We start from the raw sequence: 23,416 nt of genomic DNA, 5'->3' as shown, positions 1-23,416 counted from the left end.
TGTCAGCTATTAAAAGTGACTAAGGGGGCTTTCACACCTGAAAGTCCAGGCCGTGGTTTGAACCGAGGTTCATGTGTTGCTGCATTGTATATATTTGGTCGCTTATTTTTGTTTTCACTCTGCAGTTTAAGGATTGCACTAAAGAGCTTTGCGTGATACTCCTACATCCTTTCATCATCACTTACGTATCGATGCCTTTTTTTATTAACTTGACGCTGATTGGTTTTAGAAGGATATGTGTCTGACGTTGGCGTGTTGATGATAATTCAGCGGGTGGTTCATTTGGAGGGAAGCCTTTCCAGGATCAGGATAAAATGAATGAGCAGATTAATTTCGTCTCCATAGTAGAGCTGCTATTGTGTTTTTTTTATACCAGCAGCAGCAACTTCAGGCACAGGTTAGTTAAAATTCTCTAGATTAGTTCAAATTCGCCAAACGAACGTTCTTGTCCTGAAGCAACTGGATCGCCGCTGACAGATAAGGAGGAAAAAACGGGTATTTTTCTTCTTCTGCTGCCGTTGTTGAGGAACGCCTGCTCAGCTTCCTGTAATTGGTCAGAAATTTTGAACCATCCAGAAAAGTGCTTTCACACTGCAGGAGAACCGGACCATGGTTCAGAAGATTCGGACCGAGACCACCTCACTTGGTCGGACCAAAATCTGGTCCTTTGGTCCGGACCTTGGTTCGCGGCCCCTTTTACACCTTCTACTTTGGTTCGGATCAAACTGAAAAGTCCGAAAGTTTGGACCAAAGGACCAGATTTTGGTCCGACCAAGAGAGATGATCTCGGTCCGGATCTTCTGAACCATTGTCCAGTTCGCCTGCAGTGTGAAAGTGCTTTTCTGGATGGTAAAGCACCCTAAAAGTTATTTACTGCCACACTAAGGGTGCTTTCACACCTGCCTCATTTGGTCCAGACTTTCAGACTTTTTAGTTTGGTCTGAACCAAAGTAGCAGGTGTGAAAGGGGCCGCGAAGGAATGATCACAAAATACTCTGTGCTCTTATCTGGGGAGCTGGTAACTTGCGGTTTCTGAAGCTGGTAAGTTTAACAGAGGAAAGAAGTCTTCTTTTTTTGGAGCGGCCCTGATGAGAGCCAGTTTCATCATACCGTTTTTTTTAATGGTCTTTGCGACTGCGATTGAGGATCCTTCTTAAAGTTCAAAATTGTTCAAATTGGCTGATCTTCATTTCTTACCATCAAGACATTATTTTTTTTTTTTTACTTAGTTAAGTAGTTGTTGCTTCTCATAATCTGGATTCGAACATTACCCAAATATTCACTATTCACTGTATACCTGTAACTCTACCTCTTCACTACTTTACTTTAACTGCTGCTCTCAAACACTTTTTATTAAGAGACAAGAAACTCTTAATTAAAATGAACTCTTTACGAGTTCAGCACAGCTGTTAACTGAAATCCATTCCATTCATCTACAATGTAGAAAATAAATGAAATAAAGAAATAACAAAAAACATTGAATGAGAAGTTGTGTCCAGACTTAAATGGTTCTGTAATTCTGACTCTGAACATCTTAAAATGCAAATTCAGCCAGCTGTTGTCGAGATGTAGGTCAGATTGAGATGCCTGGATGGATACCAGTGATGCTTGGGTTCACTTGCACTCTTTAACCCTTGGGCTAGAGAGCTTAACACGTTAAGAAAAGATCTGATTTAAATCCAAAATTCTCCATTTGGTTGTCACTTTTGTTTTTAAACCATACAGAAACTTTTTTTTTTATCCAATAAACAACAAACAAGAAGTGGTGTCACTTGTCGTTAATGGGGGGCATACGACCTTTCTTCTCATTTAATCTCAGCTCATCTCAACAATCAATAATGTAATCTGCTTAATAGGTTACATAACATGGTTTTTTTTATTGATTTGGTTTAAATGGGTTAAATGGATTAAATTAAAGCTAGTTATTAATCAGTCTAACTCTGAACATGTCGTTCCACATGTTCCATGTGATGGAGAGTCCTCTGAGTGTTCAGCGTTATGGGTTAGTGGTGTGATATACACTGAGAGATGTAGGTTAATCGCCTGACCCGTGTGACCTCGGTCCGAGTGATTGATTTAAAACGCTGGAGTGTCACCTTGGCTTATGTGTGTTCTTGCACGCTCCTCTCTCGCTGCTCGTACTGGACGCCTGGGAGATGCACACACGCATTTGGCAGTTTAGTGCTATTTCGGCAGGACCTGCTGTCCTACGTGCCTGGTGTGCCTTATGTGATCTTAATGACACTTTAAGAAGACCTTATAGCTGGTCTTAGCTGGAGCTGCTGGCTCTTCACTGACCTCATATCTAAATATATCTAAATATACATACTGTATTTATAAATATGTAGTTCTTTAATATAGTTATTCCTCTCTGATTAATATATATTATATCATATAATCCATCCATATCCAGGAAAGTAGCTCTCTGTATGGTTTATTTATTTATTTATATTTTTCGCACTATAAAGCACAATTAAAAACAAGCTACGTGGGACAAACCACTAGCTGATATCACCCTGGCGTACCAAAAAACTCAGGGTTCCTCAGTTTAGCACTGTCAAGCAGCATTTACTAGCGCTAACCTTGGCTACTGCTAGCAGTTAGCTGCTAATTCTAATGCTGCTGCACCCAGCCTTAGTGAAAATCTGGAAATCTAAGCTTACTGTAAGTAAACAGAAGCGCTTTACTCTCTCAAATAATTTCTTTTTTCAGGAGAGAAATTACAGTTTTGCTTACGTAGCTTACCCTAAACTTAACTTAGTTAACCTAACCCCAACCACCCCCAGCAGTAAGACCTGCTGAATGACAAAGAAAACATGGCGACACCCCCTGTTCCTTACTTGTGTCACATAATGTGCCTTATATTGCGAAAAATACTCTGTGAAGTCTGGTTTTATTGTTTTGACATTATGTCCAAAATAATATTGTATCTTGAATTATCTCTTCATAAATCAAGGATATTAAAAAAAAAAGTAGGTTTGTCTAGGGAAGTCTTTTTTAGTCCTAAACTACATACAGTGCTAGTCAAAAGTTTGGAAACTCTTAAAATTCATTGTTTTTTTATGTTCTGGACTGAAGAGTAATACTAAAGTCCTCCAAACTATAAAGAACAAAAATATGAAATAAAAAATGTTAAAAAATTTGAAGTGCAGCCACAAAGACCATCAAAAATTGAATGATGAAACTGGCTCTCATCAGGACTGCCCCAGGAAAGGAAGACAAAGAGTTACCTCAGTTGTACAGGATAAGTTAATCAGAGCTCCCCAGATATGAGGAGTATTTTGGTTTGTTTAACACAGTTTTTAAGTTAATACATGATTTCTTATGTGTTTTTTCATAGTCTGGATCACTTTACTATTTATTCATTTATTATGTAGGAACAAAAAGCACATCTCTTTGAATAGAGATTCTTTATTCACAGTGCTGTATAGTCAGTTCAGGACTGGGCTTAAACCCTTTCCAGTGTACAGGATATTCCAAAACTTGATTTTTGACCATTTTTTTAACAAGAAAATCACATTTGATCTATGTAATACTATATTTTTAAGTTAGCCAGACCACCAAACACGTGCAGTTAGTTCTGTGTTTAGAAGCAGGCAGTGTTCTCATGTGTGTGAAGCGTCTGAATCGGGTCACTGGCGTCGGTCCGAACACACGCTGGAGTAGGTCAGAGCCAGAGTGGGCCAGTTTTCGCTGGACAGAAAAGTCAGAAGTAGGTGATAGTCCTGAGCTTATCAAAGCCTGCTGAGATAGACGAGTGTGTCTCGCAGCAACACACACACACACACACACACACACACACTCTTCAAAGAGCCTCTCAGAGTGTATAGGAGGGGGGAGCATTCCACACATCCGTGGTTTTCAGGGGGAACCTTATTAGCAGAGCGGCGTTTTGTTTGTGTACCGGATGACTAACGATTAGACCGTGCCAGTCTGCAGGACTGAAAACCAGGCCAATAGTGACTGTGCAGAAGGCCAGTGTATGTTTACTGTCTATTCTCAGCCTGATATTTATAGTGAGGAAACCGCAGAAAGGTGCGATTTCATTGGCTGCTTGTTTAAGATGTAGATAAGCATCTTGAACCATGTTTAATGTAGGTCTCAGCACTCAATTAACTCCATATTGGCAAATGAGGTGAAACAGATCTGTCACAAGAACTATGATTGACTAATGATTGATGTCTTCGTGTTGTTTCTTACAAATATATATATATTTATTTTTGGTTTATTTCTTTAGGATATAAAACAAAAAAATAATCATTCAAATGTTTGTAATAATCAATTCTAATGTTTGAATATTTTAAATTATTTAAGAGAATTAAGTATTAAGTATTAAGTTCATTGTCAACTGTGTCCCATGACTTTTGGCACTTTTCACTATATTTCCCACCAGTATACACAGCATTTACACTTATCATTTGTGTATCTGATTCTTAAACATGCCCTATTGATTCTTCCAATACCCATATATATATATATATATATATATATATATATATATATATATTGTATATTCTAAGGCTGTTATTTACAGGTGCATCTCAAAAATGTAAATGTCACTGAAAAGTTAATTTCGTTTAATTCTTTTATTGTTGATGATTATGGCTTACAACCAATAAAAACCCAAAAATCAGTGTCTCAGAAAATTAGAATATTATGTAGGACAAATGGCTACTTTTGACAGTGTGCCAAGTCCTGCTAGAAAATGAAATCTGCATCTCGATAAAAGTTGTCAGCAGCAGAGGGAAGCATGAAGTGCTGTAAGATTTTGTGGGGAAACAAAACTGCACTGACTTTAGACTTGATAATAAAACACAGTGGATCAACACCAGCAGATGACAGACATGTCTCTTTATCCAAACCATCACTGATTGGTGGAAACTTCACACTAGACCTCAAGCAGCTTGGACTGTGTGTCTCTCTACTCTTCCACCAGACTTTTTTTTTATTTCCAAATAAAATGCATAATTTACTGATAGTCAGGGATGGTTTGGAGAGCCAAGTTTCACATTTTGATATATAAATAAAGTATTATTTGAGGCTCACTCATTTAGGGTGTAGATGACGAGCTAATGTGTTTATATCAGAGCTTGGTACTGGATTCAGTTAACTGCATATTGGCAAATGGGGGTAAAACCGCACTAGGAAATGAGTGTATTTGAATGTTACATAAAGGTGAAAACCTTAGTTCCTCATGTCTCCGACTAATGCTTTAGTACAGAGCAGATGGCAGACAGGTTCCAGTTCAAATGATTAGTTTCTTAGGGGTTTTTCCCTGTTGTTGAAAGATGTAAACACCTCTGAATTATGGGTACTGTGTGTATATATACAGTACCAGTCAAACGTTTGGACACACCTTCTCCTTCAATGTTTTTCTTTATTTCTTTCTAAATTTTCTTTCTACATTGTAGATTAATATTAAAGACAATAATTAAGGGACGCACAACATATGGAATTACATATTAAACAGTAAAAAAAAAAAAAGTGTTAGTCCTCCTCATTAATCCCCTGATCTAAAACTGATGAACTGAGATGGTGATTTGAGGTGATTTAATTGGGATGAGCTGGAGCTTCACAGCGTAAAGAAAATGCAGCTACTATTGTTCAGCACCTCCAGGAACTCCTTCCTTCAAAACGCTGAGAAAACTATTCCAGGTGACTCTCCCTCATGAGGACACTGAGAAAATGGCAAATTGGTATTATTTGAATGTTGCATAAGAGGTTTTTTTGTATATTTCAGTTCACTTTCCATAAGGTTTCATCACTACAGGAACTGTGTTCTCTGGAGTGATGGAACTCTGTACAGTAGTTTTTTTTTGGATGATTGGGTAGTTGGAGATGTAGGGCTGGACGATACGCTCCTAAAATAATATCACAATATTTCATCATAGCGATAGCGATACTTTTGCAACAAAATGAAAATTAAATTTTATTATTGCATACGATATTTAAAAAAATTAAATTAAACAATACAAGAATTTTATCAGATTTGTAACAGAAGTCAGTGATCCAGAATGTGATGATACTAATAATAATGCACTCCATATATCTCTGTATATCCAGGATTAAAGTAAAATATATGATTCTGCACAGATATGATCTGCCTCTAGTAGCTATATAATGAAATGTGAAGAGAATTTTCTTTTGCTAAAACCAGGTAAAAAAAAAAAACAACAAAAAAAAACAGGTAGTGCCCTGATGTGATAAATTGGGGTGGGTGATATGGCACGGTATTTCAGGGTATAATATCATCTAATGTCGTCTAATATCGTATAATATCGTATAATCTCTTACTAAGCTCTTGTTGTAAATGCAATCAAATCCTCACCTCAATATAATACTGAAAATAAAATCTAGGAGAAAGTCTTCTTTCTGCATTTTAACAAAAGCAGCATCCCAAACTATCCCAATACTGTAATTCTGTTATTTTTAATGTATTGTTATATTAAGAGGTGGCTTTATATCACTGTACTACACTGGTGGTCTTCTGGTGGAATTAAACAAATATGTGGCTGATCTCTGGTCAGTCTGTGCTGTTCTGATGCTTCAGATGATTTAGATGATTCTATGGGTTATGTTGTGGTCATGCGTTAGCGGGCGTCGCCGTTCATCCCCAGCTGTGCGAGCGGCTCGGTTGGGGTCAGTCAGTTTCTGTGTAAACCCCAGCTTTGGCTGCGCTGGCATGTGCTCTGGAGGAGAGCACAGTTGGCATGTGGTCAGCTCTCGCGATCGCGCTGCACAGGAGCCGAACACATGCTGTCTAGATTTCGAGACATTCTTCAGACAGGGAGACGGAGCGAGGGGGAAAAAAGAAAGAGAAAGAGAGTGGGAAAGAGAGGGAAAGAAAGTTCTAGCACTGAAATTAGGACACGGGATCAGCTGGTCCTGTTTACACTAGTCAGTTCCAACGTCTTGTGGAAAACAGGGGGCCGGATGAGGGAGGTCTGGTCAGTTCAACTGGTTCTCAGTTGATGTTAAATTGTGAATTATTGTTCAGATCTACCTGGAATTAGGACTGTAAATGCTGTTTTACAGTAGGGTTGGGAGAAAATATTGATACAGTAATAAGTCATATTGTTTTTTTGTTCGTAGCACTTTATTGATGCATGGTGTCTTTTTTTTTATTTATTTTTTTTTTATTCTATTCTATAAGCTTATGTTACACATTTTGACACAGTCTAGACATGTTAACAGAAGCAGAATTGTTTTAATTTATGTCAGTTCATGGCTATTAATTACTGGTAATTTTTATTTAGTAGTACTGTATTCTATCTTCTTCAGTAACACAGATGTCGTAATGTATCGTCTTGAGAATTGTTTTTTGATACATTACATTGAGTATCGCAGCATTGCAGTATCGTGATACCTCCGCTATTGTGATACTATTGTATTGGTTGATGCCCCTAAATTACAATGTTGTATGACAAGATCCATCTAAGGGTTTTATTATTCAGACGACTTTCGTTTTTATTCTGTGATAAAACTGTATCTGCAATAGGGCTGCAACGATTAGTCGATATAATCGACAATGTTGATTATTTAAATTTGTCGACTACAGATTTCATTGTCGACTAATCGTTAATTTGTAACAGTACGACATTACACAAAGTACTAAATATCAGTAATTTCCATGTTTAAACAACATTCAGATATTTAAATGCCATTTAAACCTCATGTTCTGCTGTTTATAGCGTTTTTAGAGATGGCAGAAATAATCGTTGACTAATCGGAAAAACAATAATAATAATAATAATCCTCAGATTAGTCGACTAATCGAAAAAAAAAAAAAAATCGTCAGATTAGTCGACTACCAAAATAACCGTCAGTTGCAGCCCTAATCTGCAACTAGAGGTTGGGTAACATTTAACTTAACTTGGCTAACTCTCTCTCTCTCTCTCTCTCTCTTTCTCTATCCTTGTTTTTCTTTCTGTCTGTCTGTCTGTCTGTCTTTCCTCTCCTCTCTCTCTCTCTGTGAGCAGTATGCAGACCAGTCTCTGATGAAGAATGCCATTAAGACGTCGGAGGAGTCGTGGATTGAGCAGCAGATGCTGGAGGATAAGAAGAGAGCCACTGACTGGGAGGCCACCAACGAGGCCATCGAGGAACAGGTGGCCCGCGAGTCTTACCTGCAGTGGCTCCGGGACCAGGAGAAACAGGCACGACAGGTGAGAGGGGTCAGGATGCTAAATGCTAATGCTAAGCTACCTCATCTAATTTTACTTTCTCTCTACTAGCCCTGTACAGCTTGTACCTTTCAGCTGGAAAATAGATGTTTTTTGCTGATCCAGCCTGCAGCCTCTGATAGCATTGCGGCTTTAATTCTGCTGATCCCAGGCTGTTAGCATCACAGCTAACTTAGCTAGTGTAGAGGTTGTGAAATGAGAGTGGGCACGATAAGTGATGCTGAATGCTTAATGGTATTTAATTTATGTGAGTAGGGTGTAAAAATGAACTTAAACTTGCCCTATATTGGTTTTCCCATAGCAGCATTTTACTAGCAGTGATTTTTTTTTTATAAACACATCTATTGGGGGTCTTTTTCGATTCTTATTACAGACATGGTTTTTGGTGGAACCAAATGTGATTTTTTTTTTTTTTTGTGGTATCACTCAGAAAAAACATTTGAAGCACCTTCATATTTAGGAGTGCAGAAAACGGAAGCAAACTTATGAACATTTTACCTTTGTGACTGTGCATAAAGCTGCTTTATCTGAGATCATTCTAAGAGGAAATGCTTTGTAATGCCAGCAATGCAGAGTGGTTTCAGTGATAGCTGTAGATACTGTCTGCAGATACTTAAAAAAAATGAAGTCTGCTTTTATCATCTTTGGTCCCGTCAATCTGACTTGTCAGTTTGGATCCAAGCCAAAGTATCAGGTGTGAAAGGAGCATTGATCCACAATCTGGACCAAAGGACCAGAGTTTGAACTGACCAAAAGAGGGGGTCTCAGTACAGATCTACTGAACCATGGTCTGGTTATGTTCCAGTTTGATTTTCAGGCCAATTACAGAAAGCTGAGTCAGTGTTTGAACTAAGCAGAGGGAAAAAAAAATGTGGTGCGCCAACAACTCACTGGCAAAGCAACTTGCCAAACTTATAACTAACATCATTATCTGTACAAAACCATTAATACGAAGTATAGAGAGACTCTACCAACAGTTCTATAGTCCACTCACTCATCTGCAGTGTGAAACCGAAACTAAATGTACACTATGTAACAAAAACGCGAACCGCCCTAAAAATGCTCTACAAAAACTTAAAAAAAAAAGACTAAATTAATCTTTAAATGTCTTAAATATATTTTATTTTATTTTCATTAGCATATTAGCTTACTAATTTAAACATAAGACTGAATTAAGAAGGGACAGAAGAAAAGTGATCCAAGTTTTGCCCTTTTTTTTAGCATACGAACTAGTCCTTATCTGTGTTGTTTAAAACTGTTAATTTATATGTTGGATTAAAATACTGGCTTCTGAGGTAAAACATGAATCACAAGCTTACTGTAAAGTTTGTAACCCTAAAAATGGTGTTTATGTGCTTTTTTTCTCCCTTTTAAATTCTTTGCGAAACATAACTTTGCTCTTAACTTTGTGTCTTAAATTTAATTTGCCCATACCTGCAGTATGTAATACAATGCTGAACACGCTTTCAGTACATGCTGTTTTTTTTGTTTTTTTTGCATCCTTGTTGCATTTTTTTTTATGTTTATTATAATACATACCTATTCAAATAAAGTTATAGCGTGAGTTTTTAAATTGGTAGCACCTCACGCTTGACGAAAGCGGTTTCGACTCTGCGTTTTCTCACTTTAGGCCACCTGTGAACCTGGTCTGATTTCAAAGAAATGCTACGTCTTCATATAAAGGCCTCAGAAGCGAAAGTATCAGCATTGATTCATTAAATGACGCACTCTTTCTCGTTTCCCCTCCTGCAGCCCCGGAAGGCTAGCGCCACCTGTAGCTCGGCCACAGCCGCCACTTCCAGCGGACTGGAGGAGTGGAGTGCGCGGTCTCCGCGGCAACGGAGCTCCGCCCCCTCGCCCGAGAACCCCGACCCCTCCCACTCTGACCCAGCGGCTAAACCCCCCTCCCCGGCTGGAGCGCCACTAGCGCTGTCCAAACCCCCATCGCCTTGTGCACCTGGTACGCACCACCACCACCACCTTCTTCACCACCTCCATCACTACGGTCATCATATGATTTCTGTTATAAATGAATGCATCTGATTTTGTATTAATCCTTTAATCTGTCTAGTTGAGTTTTTTTAAATGTGTTGATACCCTGTTGTGAAACACCATCTCTGCTGTTTTCAGTTCCTTTACCTTTGCTGCCTCTGTTTCTTTTTCTGTGTGAAAAGTGAAAGAATAGAAGCAAAATCAGCCTAAACACTTCCCAGCAAAAAACAACAAGTGCACAACTGAATGCTTTCACTTTTTTGGGGGGGGAATTGGACCCCTTTTTTTAAATAATTGTGAAAAAATGTACATTGGCCAGTGTTTCTCAACCTCACTCACAAGATAGCACCTCACAGCCTATACATGTGTGTGTGTGCGCACGCATTCCCAAGCCATCCCCTGAGGTCACACTTTATGATCAATATACAAATTACTTCCACACTGTATTGCATTAAACTGCTTAAATTAAGTTAAAAAAAAATGCTGTGTTAAATAAATCCCCATTTACATTTTCCCATTTTTTGTCAGCAAACTGTTGCAGCAGATTAAACAGAAGGTCCAGCTCTGCTCCCAACATAGACAAGGGAGTCAGTTTCCTTCTAGAGTTCACCCTGTGCCAGTTGTTACACCTGATTCAGCTCATGTTGCATTAAATCAGGCTTTTTGTTAAAGCAGGGAAACCAATAAGTGTGCAATGCCTTGGCTCTCCAGCGCAGGAGTTGCAGAACACTGGGAAACTGTAGTACATGTATTACGTTTCCTATTTGTACTGAATTGAATTGTGTAAAAGAGATGGAGAAACAATTACAGGAATGGTTAGCAGGGTTTCTCAAAGCCTGTCCACGAGTATCCATCCTCTGCATGAAGTGTGTATTCCAGTTCCATTGCTTTGGTGTATCTGATCTGATCCAGATGACACGCTACAAATCAGGCCTTTAAATGGGTTCAGCTGAGGTGGAGAAGAATGAGAACGCTTAAAAAAAATGTCAGTTTTATGTTACCTGTGCATCAAACTGGAATGAATATATAGCTATAGAACATGTACAAGCCATATACATGTACAAATGCATCAAAAAAAAATGTTGTAGATAATGATGGTTTACAGCCAATGAAACCCCAAGAATCAGTGTTTTAGAAAATTAGAATATTATATAAGACCAATTGGTACTTTTGGCCGTGTGGGCAGTGTGCCAAATCCTGCTGGAAAATGAAATCTGCATCTCCATGAAAGTTGTCAGCAGAGGGAAGAAGCATGAAGTTCTGAAAGATTTGCTTTGAATTTGGACTAAACACAGTGGATCAACACCAGCAGATGACAGACATGTCTCTTTATCCAAACCATCACTGATTGGTGGAAACTTCACACTAGACCTCAAGCAGTTTGGACTGTGTGTCTCTCCACTCTTCCTACAGACTCTGCTCCCCTGATTTACAAATGAAATGTAAAATTTACTGATGATCAGTGATGGTTTGTAGAGTCATGTCATCTGCTGGTGTTGATCCACTGTGTTTTATTATCAAGTAAATATGTATATAAATATAAATATGTATGTCTGTATCTGAGTTTTCTGAGTTTCCTAATTTTTCTGTATTTGTTCAGGGCCCAGCAACCAGGCCTGTGTTGGACCAGACAGACCCACCTCATCCTCACTGGTGTCTCTGTACCCTGCACTGGGCTACAGGGCCATCATGCAGGACATGTCCCCGACTGCTTTCGGTAACTCATCTATATCTGATTTCATATTTTACATCCTGTATATAAGGCAACCACAATTCTTCAGTCCCATGTCTATACTACTTCCATAACAACTATCAATTTGATAGGGCCCAAAATAGCACCCTGTGGAATTCCACAAGATAAAATATTGCAAACAGTTAGCAAATATCATTCATAATTGTGTTTGTATTAGTCAAATCTCAAATATTAAAATATATAATATGAAATTATTCTATGGTGTCCTGTTCAATATTAGTAGCTATCTTACTAGACAATAGTCAAATTGCACAGTGCAAATAAATCAGCTGACTAACTTGACATAGTCACTTTGCATAACAGAATTAGTTTATTTCTGGTCCCCTCATGTATCGTTACCTTCAGTAATCACTACACAGCAATATCAGTATATATCTATAATCTACATCAGGACAGGACCGTGAGATCAGACACGTCTAACATATCTAGTAACCATAGCAACCAAACACATGCTAATGTATCTCAAAAAATTATAATATCATTAAAAAAGTTAGTTTATTTCAGTAATTCAGTTAAAATTCAGTTCAAAATGTAAAAATCATAAATTATATAGATGTTTTACACACAGAGTGATCTATTTTAAGAGTTTATTTCTTTTATTGTTGATGATTATGACTTACAGCCAATGAAAAACCCCAAAAATCAGTGTCTCAGAAAATTAGAATATTATATAAGACCAATTGGTACTTTTGGCAGTGTGGGCAGTGTGCCAAGTCCTGCTGGAAAATGAAATCCACATCTTCATAAAAGTTGTCAGCAGAGGGAAGAAGCATGAAGTGCTGTAAGGGAATTTTGTGGGGAAAACAAAACTACACTGACTTTAGACTTGATAATAAAACACAGTGGATCAACACCAGCAGATGACATGTCTCTTTATCCAAACCATCACTGATCATCAGTAAATTTTACAGACCAGAGTCTGGAGGAAGAGTGGAGAGACACACAGTCCAAACTGCTTGAGGTCTAGTGTGAAGTTTCCACCAATCAGTGATGGTTTGGAATCTTACAGCACTTCATGCTTCACTCTGCTGACGCGGATTTCATTTTCCAGCAGGATTTGCCAGTCATGTTGTAGCTAGAAACTTCTTCACTCCACACAAACATGTACATTAGCATTATTAGTCCCTCAACACTGAATAAATGGGCGCTGTGTTATTTTGTGAAAAAAGAATGAAGTTTGGATTAAAAAAAGTCGATTGTATTGCAAAAGGCGCTTCTGATAAAAATTGGCACCTGTAAACAAGTTTCCCCACATTAAACCAGGTGTATATCAGTTACTACACTCATATTTCTGTAATGCTAACAGGCACTTATACTGTCTGTTCGTGATTAGGGATGTTTTTGTGTGACATTTTCCACTCTCATTCTTCTTCAGAAGGTTTTATCAGAGCTCAGGTAGGTGTTAGAGGGGGAAACATGCATATGGAGGATTGGGAACCTGCTGACTGATGGCGAATGATAACACTGATGTCTGTGATGACCTAGATTTTAATTCCGCTCAGCATCGAATTTTAGCAGGAAGCCCAGTGAGCCGCTTGCTGATAATTCTAATAATGGCTGAGGTGAAGGCTGGCCGTCAAAACCGCAAGATTTTATAGATGCATGCTTTCGATGTGAGCGTTGCAGCGTCTTCAATATGTGAAGAGATGTGCAGTGTAATTTTATTATTTAGGATAATCATTAGAATTTAGGATAAAAAAAAAAATCTTCCCTCATCTTTCCTTCATCAAAACAGTGTATATTTTTGTTATTTGTTTTGCTATTTACTGTTTAAGGGTTTTTTTTTTTTCTTTTTTTTATAATTGTTGTCAGTTCATATGCACGCATATTCTGCTCTTGTGCTAGATTTTCTTTTTGTTGCATTACTTTACGTTACTTTTATGATATTATTATTATTTGCTACAAAATACGTTACTTGGTAAGTTGCTGCTGTCCTTAAAATAGACGAGAATTAACCTTTTTTTTCTTCAGTGTTTTGTCGTTATACTTAGAATATCGTAATCGCAAAAATACGCTTAAATATTGTGATATGATTGTAGGATCATATCGTCCACCCCTAATGTCTCTCTTGTCTCACTTGTGTCTCAAAGGTCTGACTGACTGGGAGGACGATGAGATTTTGGCCTCGGTTCTGGCTGTGTCGCAACAGGAGTACCTCGACAGCATGAAGAAGAACGCCATGCATAGGGAACCCTCTCCAGACAGCAGTTGATAAAGGCAGGAAGTCACGTCATCCAGCCTTCAAGAGGAGGCCGAAAAAACGGGGATCAATCAAATCTCGTTCTCTCAATCATCATCATGAAAAAAACACATCTGCCCTCCCACTCTCCCCCCGCACACCCCCAATCCCCTCGCCCATATTCACATCACCCCGCCCCCAGCCCCCCCCCCACCATTACCACCCTGTTCATCTATCAGTAACAATGACCCTTCACTAAGACTCCCTCGCCACCACTACATTGCTTTCTATTGCCACTGACGCCAACATTGGACTTCTTTAGGTGCATGTTTAAACCAACATAACTGATATCATAGAAAAAAAAAACAAACAAACATGGGAAAACGAAAAAAAAAAAAGTTATAAAAATGTCATACTGTATCACCTTAATAACTGATTAATATAAGCTTGTTGTATTTTATTTTCTTGTTTGGGATGAAAAAAAAACAAATGCTCTTTTTTTTCTTGGAATAAAAAAGGAGAAGTTTCTGAAGAAATCCGTTATCTCTGTGTTGTTGATGTTGTTGTTTTGTAACATGCGTGCATATTCATAACGCTGAAAAGAGTGAAGCGGGTTAGAGCACTATCATTATCTGAACTCTTGTTCTGCAGCTTTTAGACGGGTTTGCAGAAGTGGTGTTTAAGGCATTGCGCAGAGGATGGTATAAGCTTTTACCTCAATCGGAAGCTTAAAACATTTCAAATGTAAGTACATAAGTACAGCAGGGCTGCAACTAATGATTATTTTGGTAGTCGACTAATCTGGCGATCTAATTTTTTCGATTAATCAACAAGTAATTATTTCTGCCATTTCTAAAAACGATAGAAATCACAGAACATGAGGTTTAAATGGCATTTAAATATCTGAATGTTGTTTAAACATGGAAACTACTGATATTTAGGCACTTTTGGAAACAAACTAAGTTGAGTGTAAACTGTGTGAGTGAGCTGTTTACCCTTTATCTCCCATTGCGCTTCTGTCACCAGCACTTGATAATGTGGTACTGTTACATATAAACTATTAGTCGACTATAAACACGATTATATCGACTAATCGTTGCAGCCCTAAAGTACATTTGGGCAGTGTCCGGTTCACATTCTACCAGAAATGATCATTTTAATGGTTAAACTAGAGAAGACACTGTTTACACCTGTGGTGGACTCGATTGGATTTCCATGCCCTAAAACGGCGGTTCTCATCTGGTGGGTCAGGACCAGTGGTGTGAAAAAGTATTTGCCCCTCTTCAGTTTTCTTTTGTTATTGCTATTTTTATCATGCTTACATTTTTTTTTTTAGAACAACACACATTTTGATATCAGACAAATCTGAAAATCTGATCTGAGTAAATATAAAAAACACTATCCAAACCAATCTGGCCCTGTGTGGAAAAAAGTATTTGCCCCCTAAATCTAACAACTTGGTTATTTCACCCTTGGCAGCAACAACTGCGATCAAGCTTTATTGATAACTGGCAATCTGTCTTTCACCTCTCTGTGAAGGAATTTTGTTCCACTCTTCTTTACAGTATTGTTTTAATTCAGACACATAAGATTTTCCAGCATAAACCGTCTGTTCCGAGGTGGACTTGCTGGTGTGTTTCGGGCCATTGTCCTGCTGCAGAACCCAAGTACACCTTTTAATTTATTATTATATTTTTTATGCATTTTTCCTAATGTTTTTCATATCTCTAAGAATATTGTTATTGCAAAAATGCCCTGAAATATTGTGATATTATTTTAGGGTCATATTGCCCATTCCTAGTGTGTGACAGCTGTATGATTTTGATTCTTTTTTTTCTTTTCTTTTTTTTAACCACAACCAACCAACCATACAAGGCAACCCAAGAGGGATGTGCTTCTAAATTAGACTGTTTGTATTAGATACATATGCTTTATTTATCTAATGTAAGTTATTACTTGCAGCTTTTTCTTTCTTCATGATAAATAGCTCCGCTTCATGGTTGCTGAAGTTCCATGTTTTGCCGGCTGCAGGAATTACAAACCTGTCTGTGTAACTGGCTACTATCAGTAACTAGTCGATGGGTCCAGTTGAGGGGAATTTTGATAAGAGTATTGTTGTGCTTTCCTGGATAGACCATCACAGAATTTAAATGGGGGCTCATTTGGTTTGTCATTGCGTTTAATTTATAAGCAGCCTTTGTCTGGGGGGCCTCAGGCAAGCTCGGGGCCCCAGGAATGTGATTGGTTTGCTTGCTTTGTTGCAACAGACCTGGCTAAATGTATATATAATCCGGGATCATCCCTTTCCTTTTTTCTAGTCTGGAGTGTTTTTTTATGTTTATTTTATTTATTTGCTGTTATTTTGAAGCATATTTTAGCTTCAGTTTAATATCTGGCTGTAAATAAGGAATAAGGCACTTTGCTGCTTAAATACTTTTCTAAATACCTAATGAATCAATAATTAGCGTGCATTTAACTATTTAACATGTGCTAATATGTTTAAATTCTTTAGATAAATAACTAACGAGCGTCTTTGCGCGCGCGAGCTGCAACCGCAGCAGCAGCGCGCGCGGGTTTTCTGGAACGTTGCTCCAGCGTTCCAATTCTAAGAATGTCTGAGGCGGGTTCATTAATATTCATATATTTGAAAGACTCTGCAGCGTGATTGGCTGCCCGTTTCAAAACACTGGCGACAGCTCGAACGTGATTGGTTGGGGGCGGGGCTCTGTTGGGCGCGTGGACGTCACCGGGGTGTAGACTTTAAAATATCAACAAACTCGCAGCGGCGGGTCAGTAGTATTCTGCAGCTGCTCGGAGGAGCAGTTCTCCCGAGTAAACGTGGATATACGGTGCTGAGGACGCTTTTTACGGAATTACCAGCTGTGTAGCCTCGTTTTCACACGACGTTTTGTGGATATATTTACGTTTTTTGAACTATAGAACTTGTGAACAAAAATGTTGGACAAACGTATGGTAGCACTGCGCCTGGACGATGTAGAGGATGTGAGGGGAAAGACTGGTAAGATAGTTATAAGCTGATTATATTGAATTTTAGCTAAAGTATTGGGGTTATATCTGGTTAATAATTATTTAGAAACCTCAAATTAACTTAAATAACATAAATAACTTGAATTAAGCATAATTAACTTAGCAAACATAGGTTAAACAGCTGTGCTTTAGAGGTACCTATCATTATCAGGGCTTAGTATTTACCCTAGTATTTACCTAGTTTAGCTAGATAGCTACATAACACTAGGTTAGCTAACCTAAACGTAAGTGGCTAGTTTTATATCTAAGTTTTTTTTTTTATAATCTATTTAGTTTACACAGCTTGCACAGTTTTTAAATAAAATGTTCCTTCGTTTTCCTCTCCAGCTCCAGCTAAAGAGCCCTTTGAGAAGCAGTACAAGTGTGGAGCTCTTTTGGGAAGCGGAGGATTTGGCTCTGTTTTCGCTGGGCAGCGTATTTCAGATGGTTTACAGGTAAATTCCAAGTCCAATTCAATAACTACATATATATATTTAAGCTTATGTAGCTCTTTCTCTCTCTCTCTCTATATATATATGTGCTATGTCTAATGTATTTTTTTATTTGAAATGTTTCAGGTTGCAATCAAACAAGTATGCCATGACAAAGTACAACAGTGGGCGCGACTGGTGAGTTTAAACACATTATTTAATTTAATTAGTTTTATTTTATTTTATTTTTGGTTGGTTTTGAAATAGCTTTAAGCAATAAACATTGCTTATGCACGATATTTAGCTATTCACCTGTAAATTTAAAATTATGAGCTACACTGCAAACAAAAGAAATAAAAAAAACTACTTTCAAGGCTATACATCTTATTCTTAAATCTTTTTTTTTTTTTACTTTTTAAATCATTTTTTACTTTTAAGTATAATTAAAAAAACAAGAAAAAAAAGTGTTTTTTGTCTTTTTATTGCTTATTTTAGGAATCAGTTTCACTTAAAAATTTCACCTTATTGTGAGTAATATATAGATTGTATATTTTAATTGAGATATTATAGATTTTTTTTACGTGATTCACGTCTAACTTAAAGGTTTTGTTGAAATCTTACTAAGAAAAAATATATATATTTTTTAATGTGCCAATAGTTTTTTTTGCAGTGTAGTTGTTTTCAAATAATTGGTGATGCTGTACCCTCTAGTGGTAGTTTGTAATCACACACTCAACAAGTGACGTAGTAGGGTAATGACGTAGATGGGTGTTTCAGAATAACCCATGAGGAAGAACCAGCAGCAGTATTTCCCCTGCAGGTGGTTTTTGTTCAGTAAATTACATACCGCAAATGACGTACCACAGGAAGATTTTAAATATATTTGTAATTTTTGTAGAGTTTACCTTACCTGTGTAAAATCACTGTTTTTTTTTTTTTAGCTCATCAATCATAATGATGATAGATAACACACCTGAACTGAAGCCATTATTCAGAACCTCCTTTTCTCATCATTTTCTTTCTTTGTGTCCATCACAGCCTGATAAACCAAGCTTGGTGCCCATGGAGATTGCTCTCCTGCTGCAGCTAGGAAGAGAGTCACCAGCGGGACCATCTCACCGCGGCATCATTCGCATGCTAGACTGGTTTGAGGTCCCTGGCCAGGGGTATCTAATCGTGTTTGAGAGACCACAGCCATGCAAAGATCTGTTCGACTTCATCACTGAACGAGGTGTTGTGGAGGAACCTCTCGCACAAAGGTAAAACCATCAGCAACTACAAAAACAGCAAAAATATAATACACACATTTCAATTAAAATTTGAACCATTTGGCAATACAAGGTTCTTAAATTAATTCATTGCATTCCCTCTGATTTCAGGTTTTTGAAACAAGTCGTTGAAGCTATTCAGTTCTGCCATTCAAAAGGAGTCGTGCATCGCGACATCAAAGACGAGAACATCCTGGTGGACACCCGAACTGGAGACCTCAAGATCATTGATTTTGGATCTGGTGCTCTGCTTAAGGACTCTATTTACACTGACTTTGAAGGTACGAGGCTGAGCTCAAAGTCCTGAGTTTTGCGTTAAAATGACTAAGTACAAGTATCTCATCATTCTTTATGTCTGGGGTTTCTAATGGCCTGTTTTTACTCTTTTTCTGTTAATCTTAAGGAACCAGAGTTTACAGTCCTCCAGAGTGGATCGTTCATCAGCAGTACGAGGCCGTCCCCCTCACTGTGTGGTCCCTGGGGGTCTTGCTCTATGACATGGTGTGTGGGGACATTCCCTTTGAGATGGACAGAGACATTGTCAGTGCCAACCCCAGTTTCACTAAGCGTATCTCCAAAGGTGAGTTTTTCTGATCTTTTTTTCTGAGACATTAAAGACATTAAAAACATAAAAAAAATGTTTTTCATTCCTAAAACTGGTTGCTAATTTTAATATTATTATTGCTATTTTTGTTTCAGAGTGCCAGTCCCTTATTCGCTGGTGCCTTTCCTTCCATTCTAAAGACCGACCAACCCTGGAGCAGATTTTGCAGCATCCCTGGATGTTGGAGAGCGCAGAAGACACTGGAGATTTTCAAGAGGAGAGCAGCATCTCTCCAAGCCTTTAAAATAAAATGGACTAAAGATTTTCACAGTAGAAACTTCACATCCTCTATTTTTGTTTGTACACTGGACTTTGTTTCACACTGGTTACCAGCTTCTCAACACATCATTATTTATCACACTCTTTTTTTTTAGTTTACTTTTTGTATTCTTGGGCATATTATTTTGCCTCCTGCAGACACTATATCAGACTATCTGGTGTCTTTTGCCCAGAATGATCCGGCCCTGTTATGCTGCAGCTCCTCGTGTGCACTCCGAACCTACAGTACATCCCACACGACCGGAGTTGGAGATATTTTTGTTTATTTTATTTATTACTGGTTATTTATTGTCAAACATGCATATTAGGTATTTATATTTTGGACTATAGGAATAGTGAAGTTTCTGTAGCTGAAAGCAGGCGTTACAGTCTGCTTTACTGAGTTCTCTATCAGACTGAATGTTTTAAGAAAACGTAAGGTAACTTGGCGATGCCTGGTTTTACAGGTTATTTGTACAAGTTTTGTTCTTATCCTCGTTTTAAGAGGTGTTTAAAAAAAAGAGACTTTGGCTCTGATGTCCACCTGCCTTCTCGACCGAGTTCTGTCCCATCAGCGACTCCTGGAGATCTATTTTGCACTGGCGAGGGGAGCGTAGGAGCAGCGTGGTCCACGGCACAAGAGAAGAGAAGAAGTTACATTCCTTTGGAATTCTGTTTGGTTTAACAACACTGTTCAGTAGATGGCGCTCTACTAAAAGAAGAGAAGAGGAGATACTAACAGCGTGCCTTTGGGTTACTGAATGTCAAATGTGTGTAAATGCAGCAGTTTTTATGTTGCATTAATGTTGTTGTCCTGTTATTCAGAGTTGTAATCCACTAGCTGTATCTACCCAGAGGCCTTAAAGAACAAAATCTGCCTCCAAATTTATATGCTGTTTACTTGCCAGACAAATGTTGAATCTCATTGTTGGATTTTTCTGTTTTGTGTCCATGTTCAACACAGGACCAACTTTGACCAGATCATTATTTGTTCTTTTTTGGGCTGTTTTAAATTCAAATATTTATTTAAGGTGTTTGAACATGTTAAGTTTTACCAAATTATTAAATCCCTGCCGTTTTGCTCGGGTTTGCACAACAACTTTGCTGTAAATACTTGTGTATTGTTTTTTTGTAATGTGGCAGGATTCACATGACCTTATTTAAAAGAAATCTAAAAATCATCTCTTGTGTCTGTCTTGTTTTATCTAAAAATGAATTATTTCACCCAGAAGTAAATGTTGGGTCATATCATTTTACTGAAGTCATGATTTTTCTAACAGTGAAGTTTATGTTTGAGAAAAGCCAACAGGTGTTTTAAATAATTTATTTCAAAAGAAAAGTTTGCACACACACTTACATATTAATAAATGCATTCAGCTCCTTTTGAGTAAGTTGCAACCCTTGCTAAAACAGATGTGCACAAATACTCAAAACTGCTTGTCTAGTCCCTGTAGGAAGGTAATGCCAATAGAATTGGACTCTCTGGTGCAGACAAATATGCTGAACGTATTGGCCCCATGCCTAATGCCAGTGGTGGGTTCTAGAAGAATATAAATCCCAGTATTGATGGAGTGCTGATCATCTAATATCCTAACCTCACTAAACTCACAGCAATGCTCAAAAAGACACGTTCACTGATAAAACATTGAAAGTCTTAAAATATATAATAATGAGATTACATTGTGTGGTCAACAGTTTTGGGACTCCTAATCATTCATAGTTTTTTTCTAAAATGAAAGCAAAATGACTATTACCACCCTGCACTGACTTTAGACTTGATAATAAAACACAGTGGATCAACACCAGCAGATGACAGACATGTCTCTCCAAACCATCACTGATCATCAGTAAATTTTACATTTCATTTGTAAATCAAGGGATCAGAGTCTGGAGGAAGCATGGAGAGACACACAGTCCAAACTGCTTGAGGTCTAGTGTGAGGTTTCCACCAATCAGTGATGGTTTGGATAAAGAGACATGTCATCTGCTGGTGATCAACTGTGTTTTATTATCAAGTCTAAAGTCAGTGCAGTCTAAAGTCTTACATTACATTACACTTCATGCTTCCCTCTGCTACTGACAACTTTTGGAGATGCAGATTTAATTTTCCAGCAGGACTTGGCACACTGCCAAAAGTACCAATTGGTCTTATATAATATTCAAATTTTCTGAGACACTATTTTTTGGGTTTTCCTTTATACATCTATATAATATATATATATATATAATTAAACAGTATATCTGTTCAAATTTTGATTTGGATGCTTTTGCAAGTATTTTAGTTTAGATCTATAATGCCACCTAGTGGCTAAAAAAGGCATGCATGTTTCACAACACTGCATTAAATCAACATGAGCCTGTGCTACTCTTCTCTCACTTCACTTCACAAAACACACAGTATTATTATATCACTGATTTAACAGTGCCTCAACTAGCCTGAACAGAGACAGCATCAAGATGACAAAGGGAGTCACTCAGGATAAATCTCTGATCTTTAGCCCAGATTAGTACTAAACATAATCTCTTTTTTAAGGTTCTGTAGTGAGAACCTTATGAAGATTTACCAGCAGAGAAGCGTCTTTTATCAAGATATAGACGGCGTTAATAAAGCATTTAACTTCTATACATTTGAGGATCAAACCGAACCCACTCTCACATCGGTCAGGGCCTCGTGGCCTAATGGATAAGGCGTCTGACTTCGGATCAGAAGATTGCAGGTTCGAGTCCTGCCGGGGTCGGTGACTTTTAAATGACTGCTGAAAATAGAAACATCGCAGGATAGAAGAAATAGTCAGTTATTTGCTACACTAGTGCATCTGAAAATCGAATTGAATATCATTGAAAAGTTACTTTATTTCCGTATTTCAGTTTAAAATGTGAAACTCATATGTTATATAGATGTATTACACACAGAGTGATCTATTTTAAGTGTTTATTTCTTTTATTGTTGATGTTTATGAAGCTTACAGCCAATGAAAACCCAAAAATCAGTGTCTCAGATCATTAGAATATTGAATAAGACCAGTTGGTACTTTTGGCAGTGTGGGCAGTGTGCCAAGTCCTGCTGGAAAATGAAATCCGCATCTCCATAAAAGTTCTCATCAGAGGGAAGGCTGAAGTGACTCAAATCTGATTTTTTTGCTCAATGTGGCTGTGTAAATGTGCCAAATCCAATTTTTTCAGTTTTTTTTCCAGATTTGAGTCACTTTCATATGTAGTTCTAAATTGGATACATATCCGATCCATGGGCATGCGACATGAATGTGAATCAGAAATTAATGCATCCTTTTGCTTTTACGCGATCTGAGCAAAAAATCGGATTTTTGAGCAATGTGGCTTGTAATTGAAAGTAGCCAAAGGGACTCAAATCTGATTGGAAAAAAAATGGATTTGGCACGTTCACACAGCCATAAAAAAAAAACAGATCTGAGCCACACTGAGCAACAAAAAAAATCCGATTTGAGTCACTGCAGCCTTCCCTCTGCTGAGAACTTTTATGGAGATGCGGATTTCATTTTCCAGCAGGACTTGGCACACTGCCCACACTTCCAAAAGTACCAACTGGTCTTATTCAATATTCTAATTATCTGAGACACTGATTTTTGGGTTTTCATTGGCTGTAAGCTTCATAATCATCAACAATAAAAGAAATAAACACTTAAAATAGATCACTCTGTGTGTAATACATCTATATAACATATGAGTTTCACATTTTGAACTG

At 37.8% G+C, this 23,416-nt stretch overlaps 2 protein-coding genes and 1 non-coding gene across 3 annotated transcripts in view; all 3 read left to right on the top strand.

Moving 5' to 3' along the window:
• The window catches only part of otud5a (OTU deubiquitinase 5a), a 53,755-nt gene extending 39,105 nt beyond the window's left edge, over window positions 1-14,650 (top strand). Inside the window, exons 6-9 of the mRNA XM_022670877.2 lie at window positions 7,980-8,165; window positions 9,936-10,143; window positions 11,776-11,892; window positions 14,019-14,650. Coding sequence (XP_022526598.2) covers window positions 7,980-8,165; window positions 9,936-10,143; window positions 11,776-11,892; window positions 14,019-14,140 — 633 coding nt within the window. The 3' untranslated portion in view covers window positions 14,141-14,650. The remainder of the gene's footprint in view (window positions 1-7,979; window positions 8,166-9,935; window positions 10,144-11,775; window positions 11,893-14,018) is intronic.
• A 2,245-nt stretch (window positions 14,651-16,895) lies between these two features.
• pim2 (Pim-2 proto-oncogene, serine/threonine kinase) lies at window positions 16,896-20,876 on the top strand. The gene is made up of 7 exons (XM_049486231.1): window positions 16,896-17,126; window positions 17,483-17,589; window positions 17,713-17,763; window positions 18,604-18,824; window positions 18,945-19,114; window positions 19,237-19,413; window positions 19,533-20,876. The coding sequence occupies exons 1-7, from the start codon at window positions 17,063-17,065 to the stop codon at window positions 19,679-19,681; spliced, it is 939 nt and encodes a 312-aa protein (XP_049342188.1). The 5' UTR covers window positions 16,896-17,062; the 3' UTR covers window positions 19,682-20,876.
• Window positions 20,877-22,360: 1,484 nt separating this feature from the next.
• On the top strand, window positions 22,361-22,433 carry trnar-ucg (transfer RNA arginine (anticodon UCG)). Its single transcript has one exon. It is a non-coding gene; the product is annotated as a tRNA-Arg (tRNA).
• The last annotated feature ends 983 nt before the right edge of the window (window positions 22,434-23,416 follow it).

Source organism: Astyanax mexicanus, chromosome 12, assembly GCF_023375975.1.
Source record: "Astyanax mexicanus isolate ESR-SI-001 chromosome 12, AstMex3_surface, whole genome shotgun sequence".
Lineage (NCBI taxonomy): Eukaryota > Metazoa > Chordata > Actinopteri > Characiformes > Acestrorhamphidae > Astyanax > Astyanax mexicanus.
Note: the sequence above shows the minus strand (reverse complement) of the source record. Positions and strands in the feature narration are given on the sequence as shown.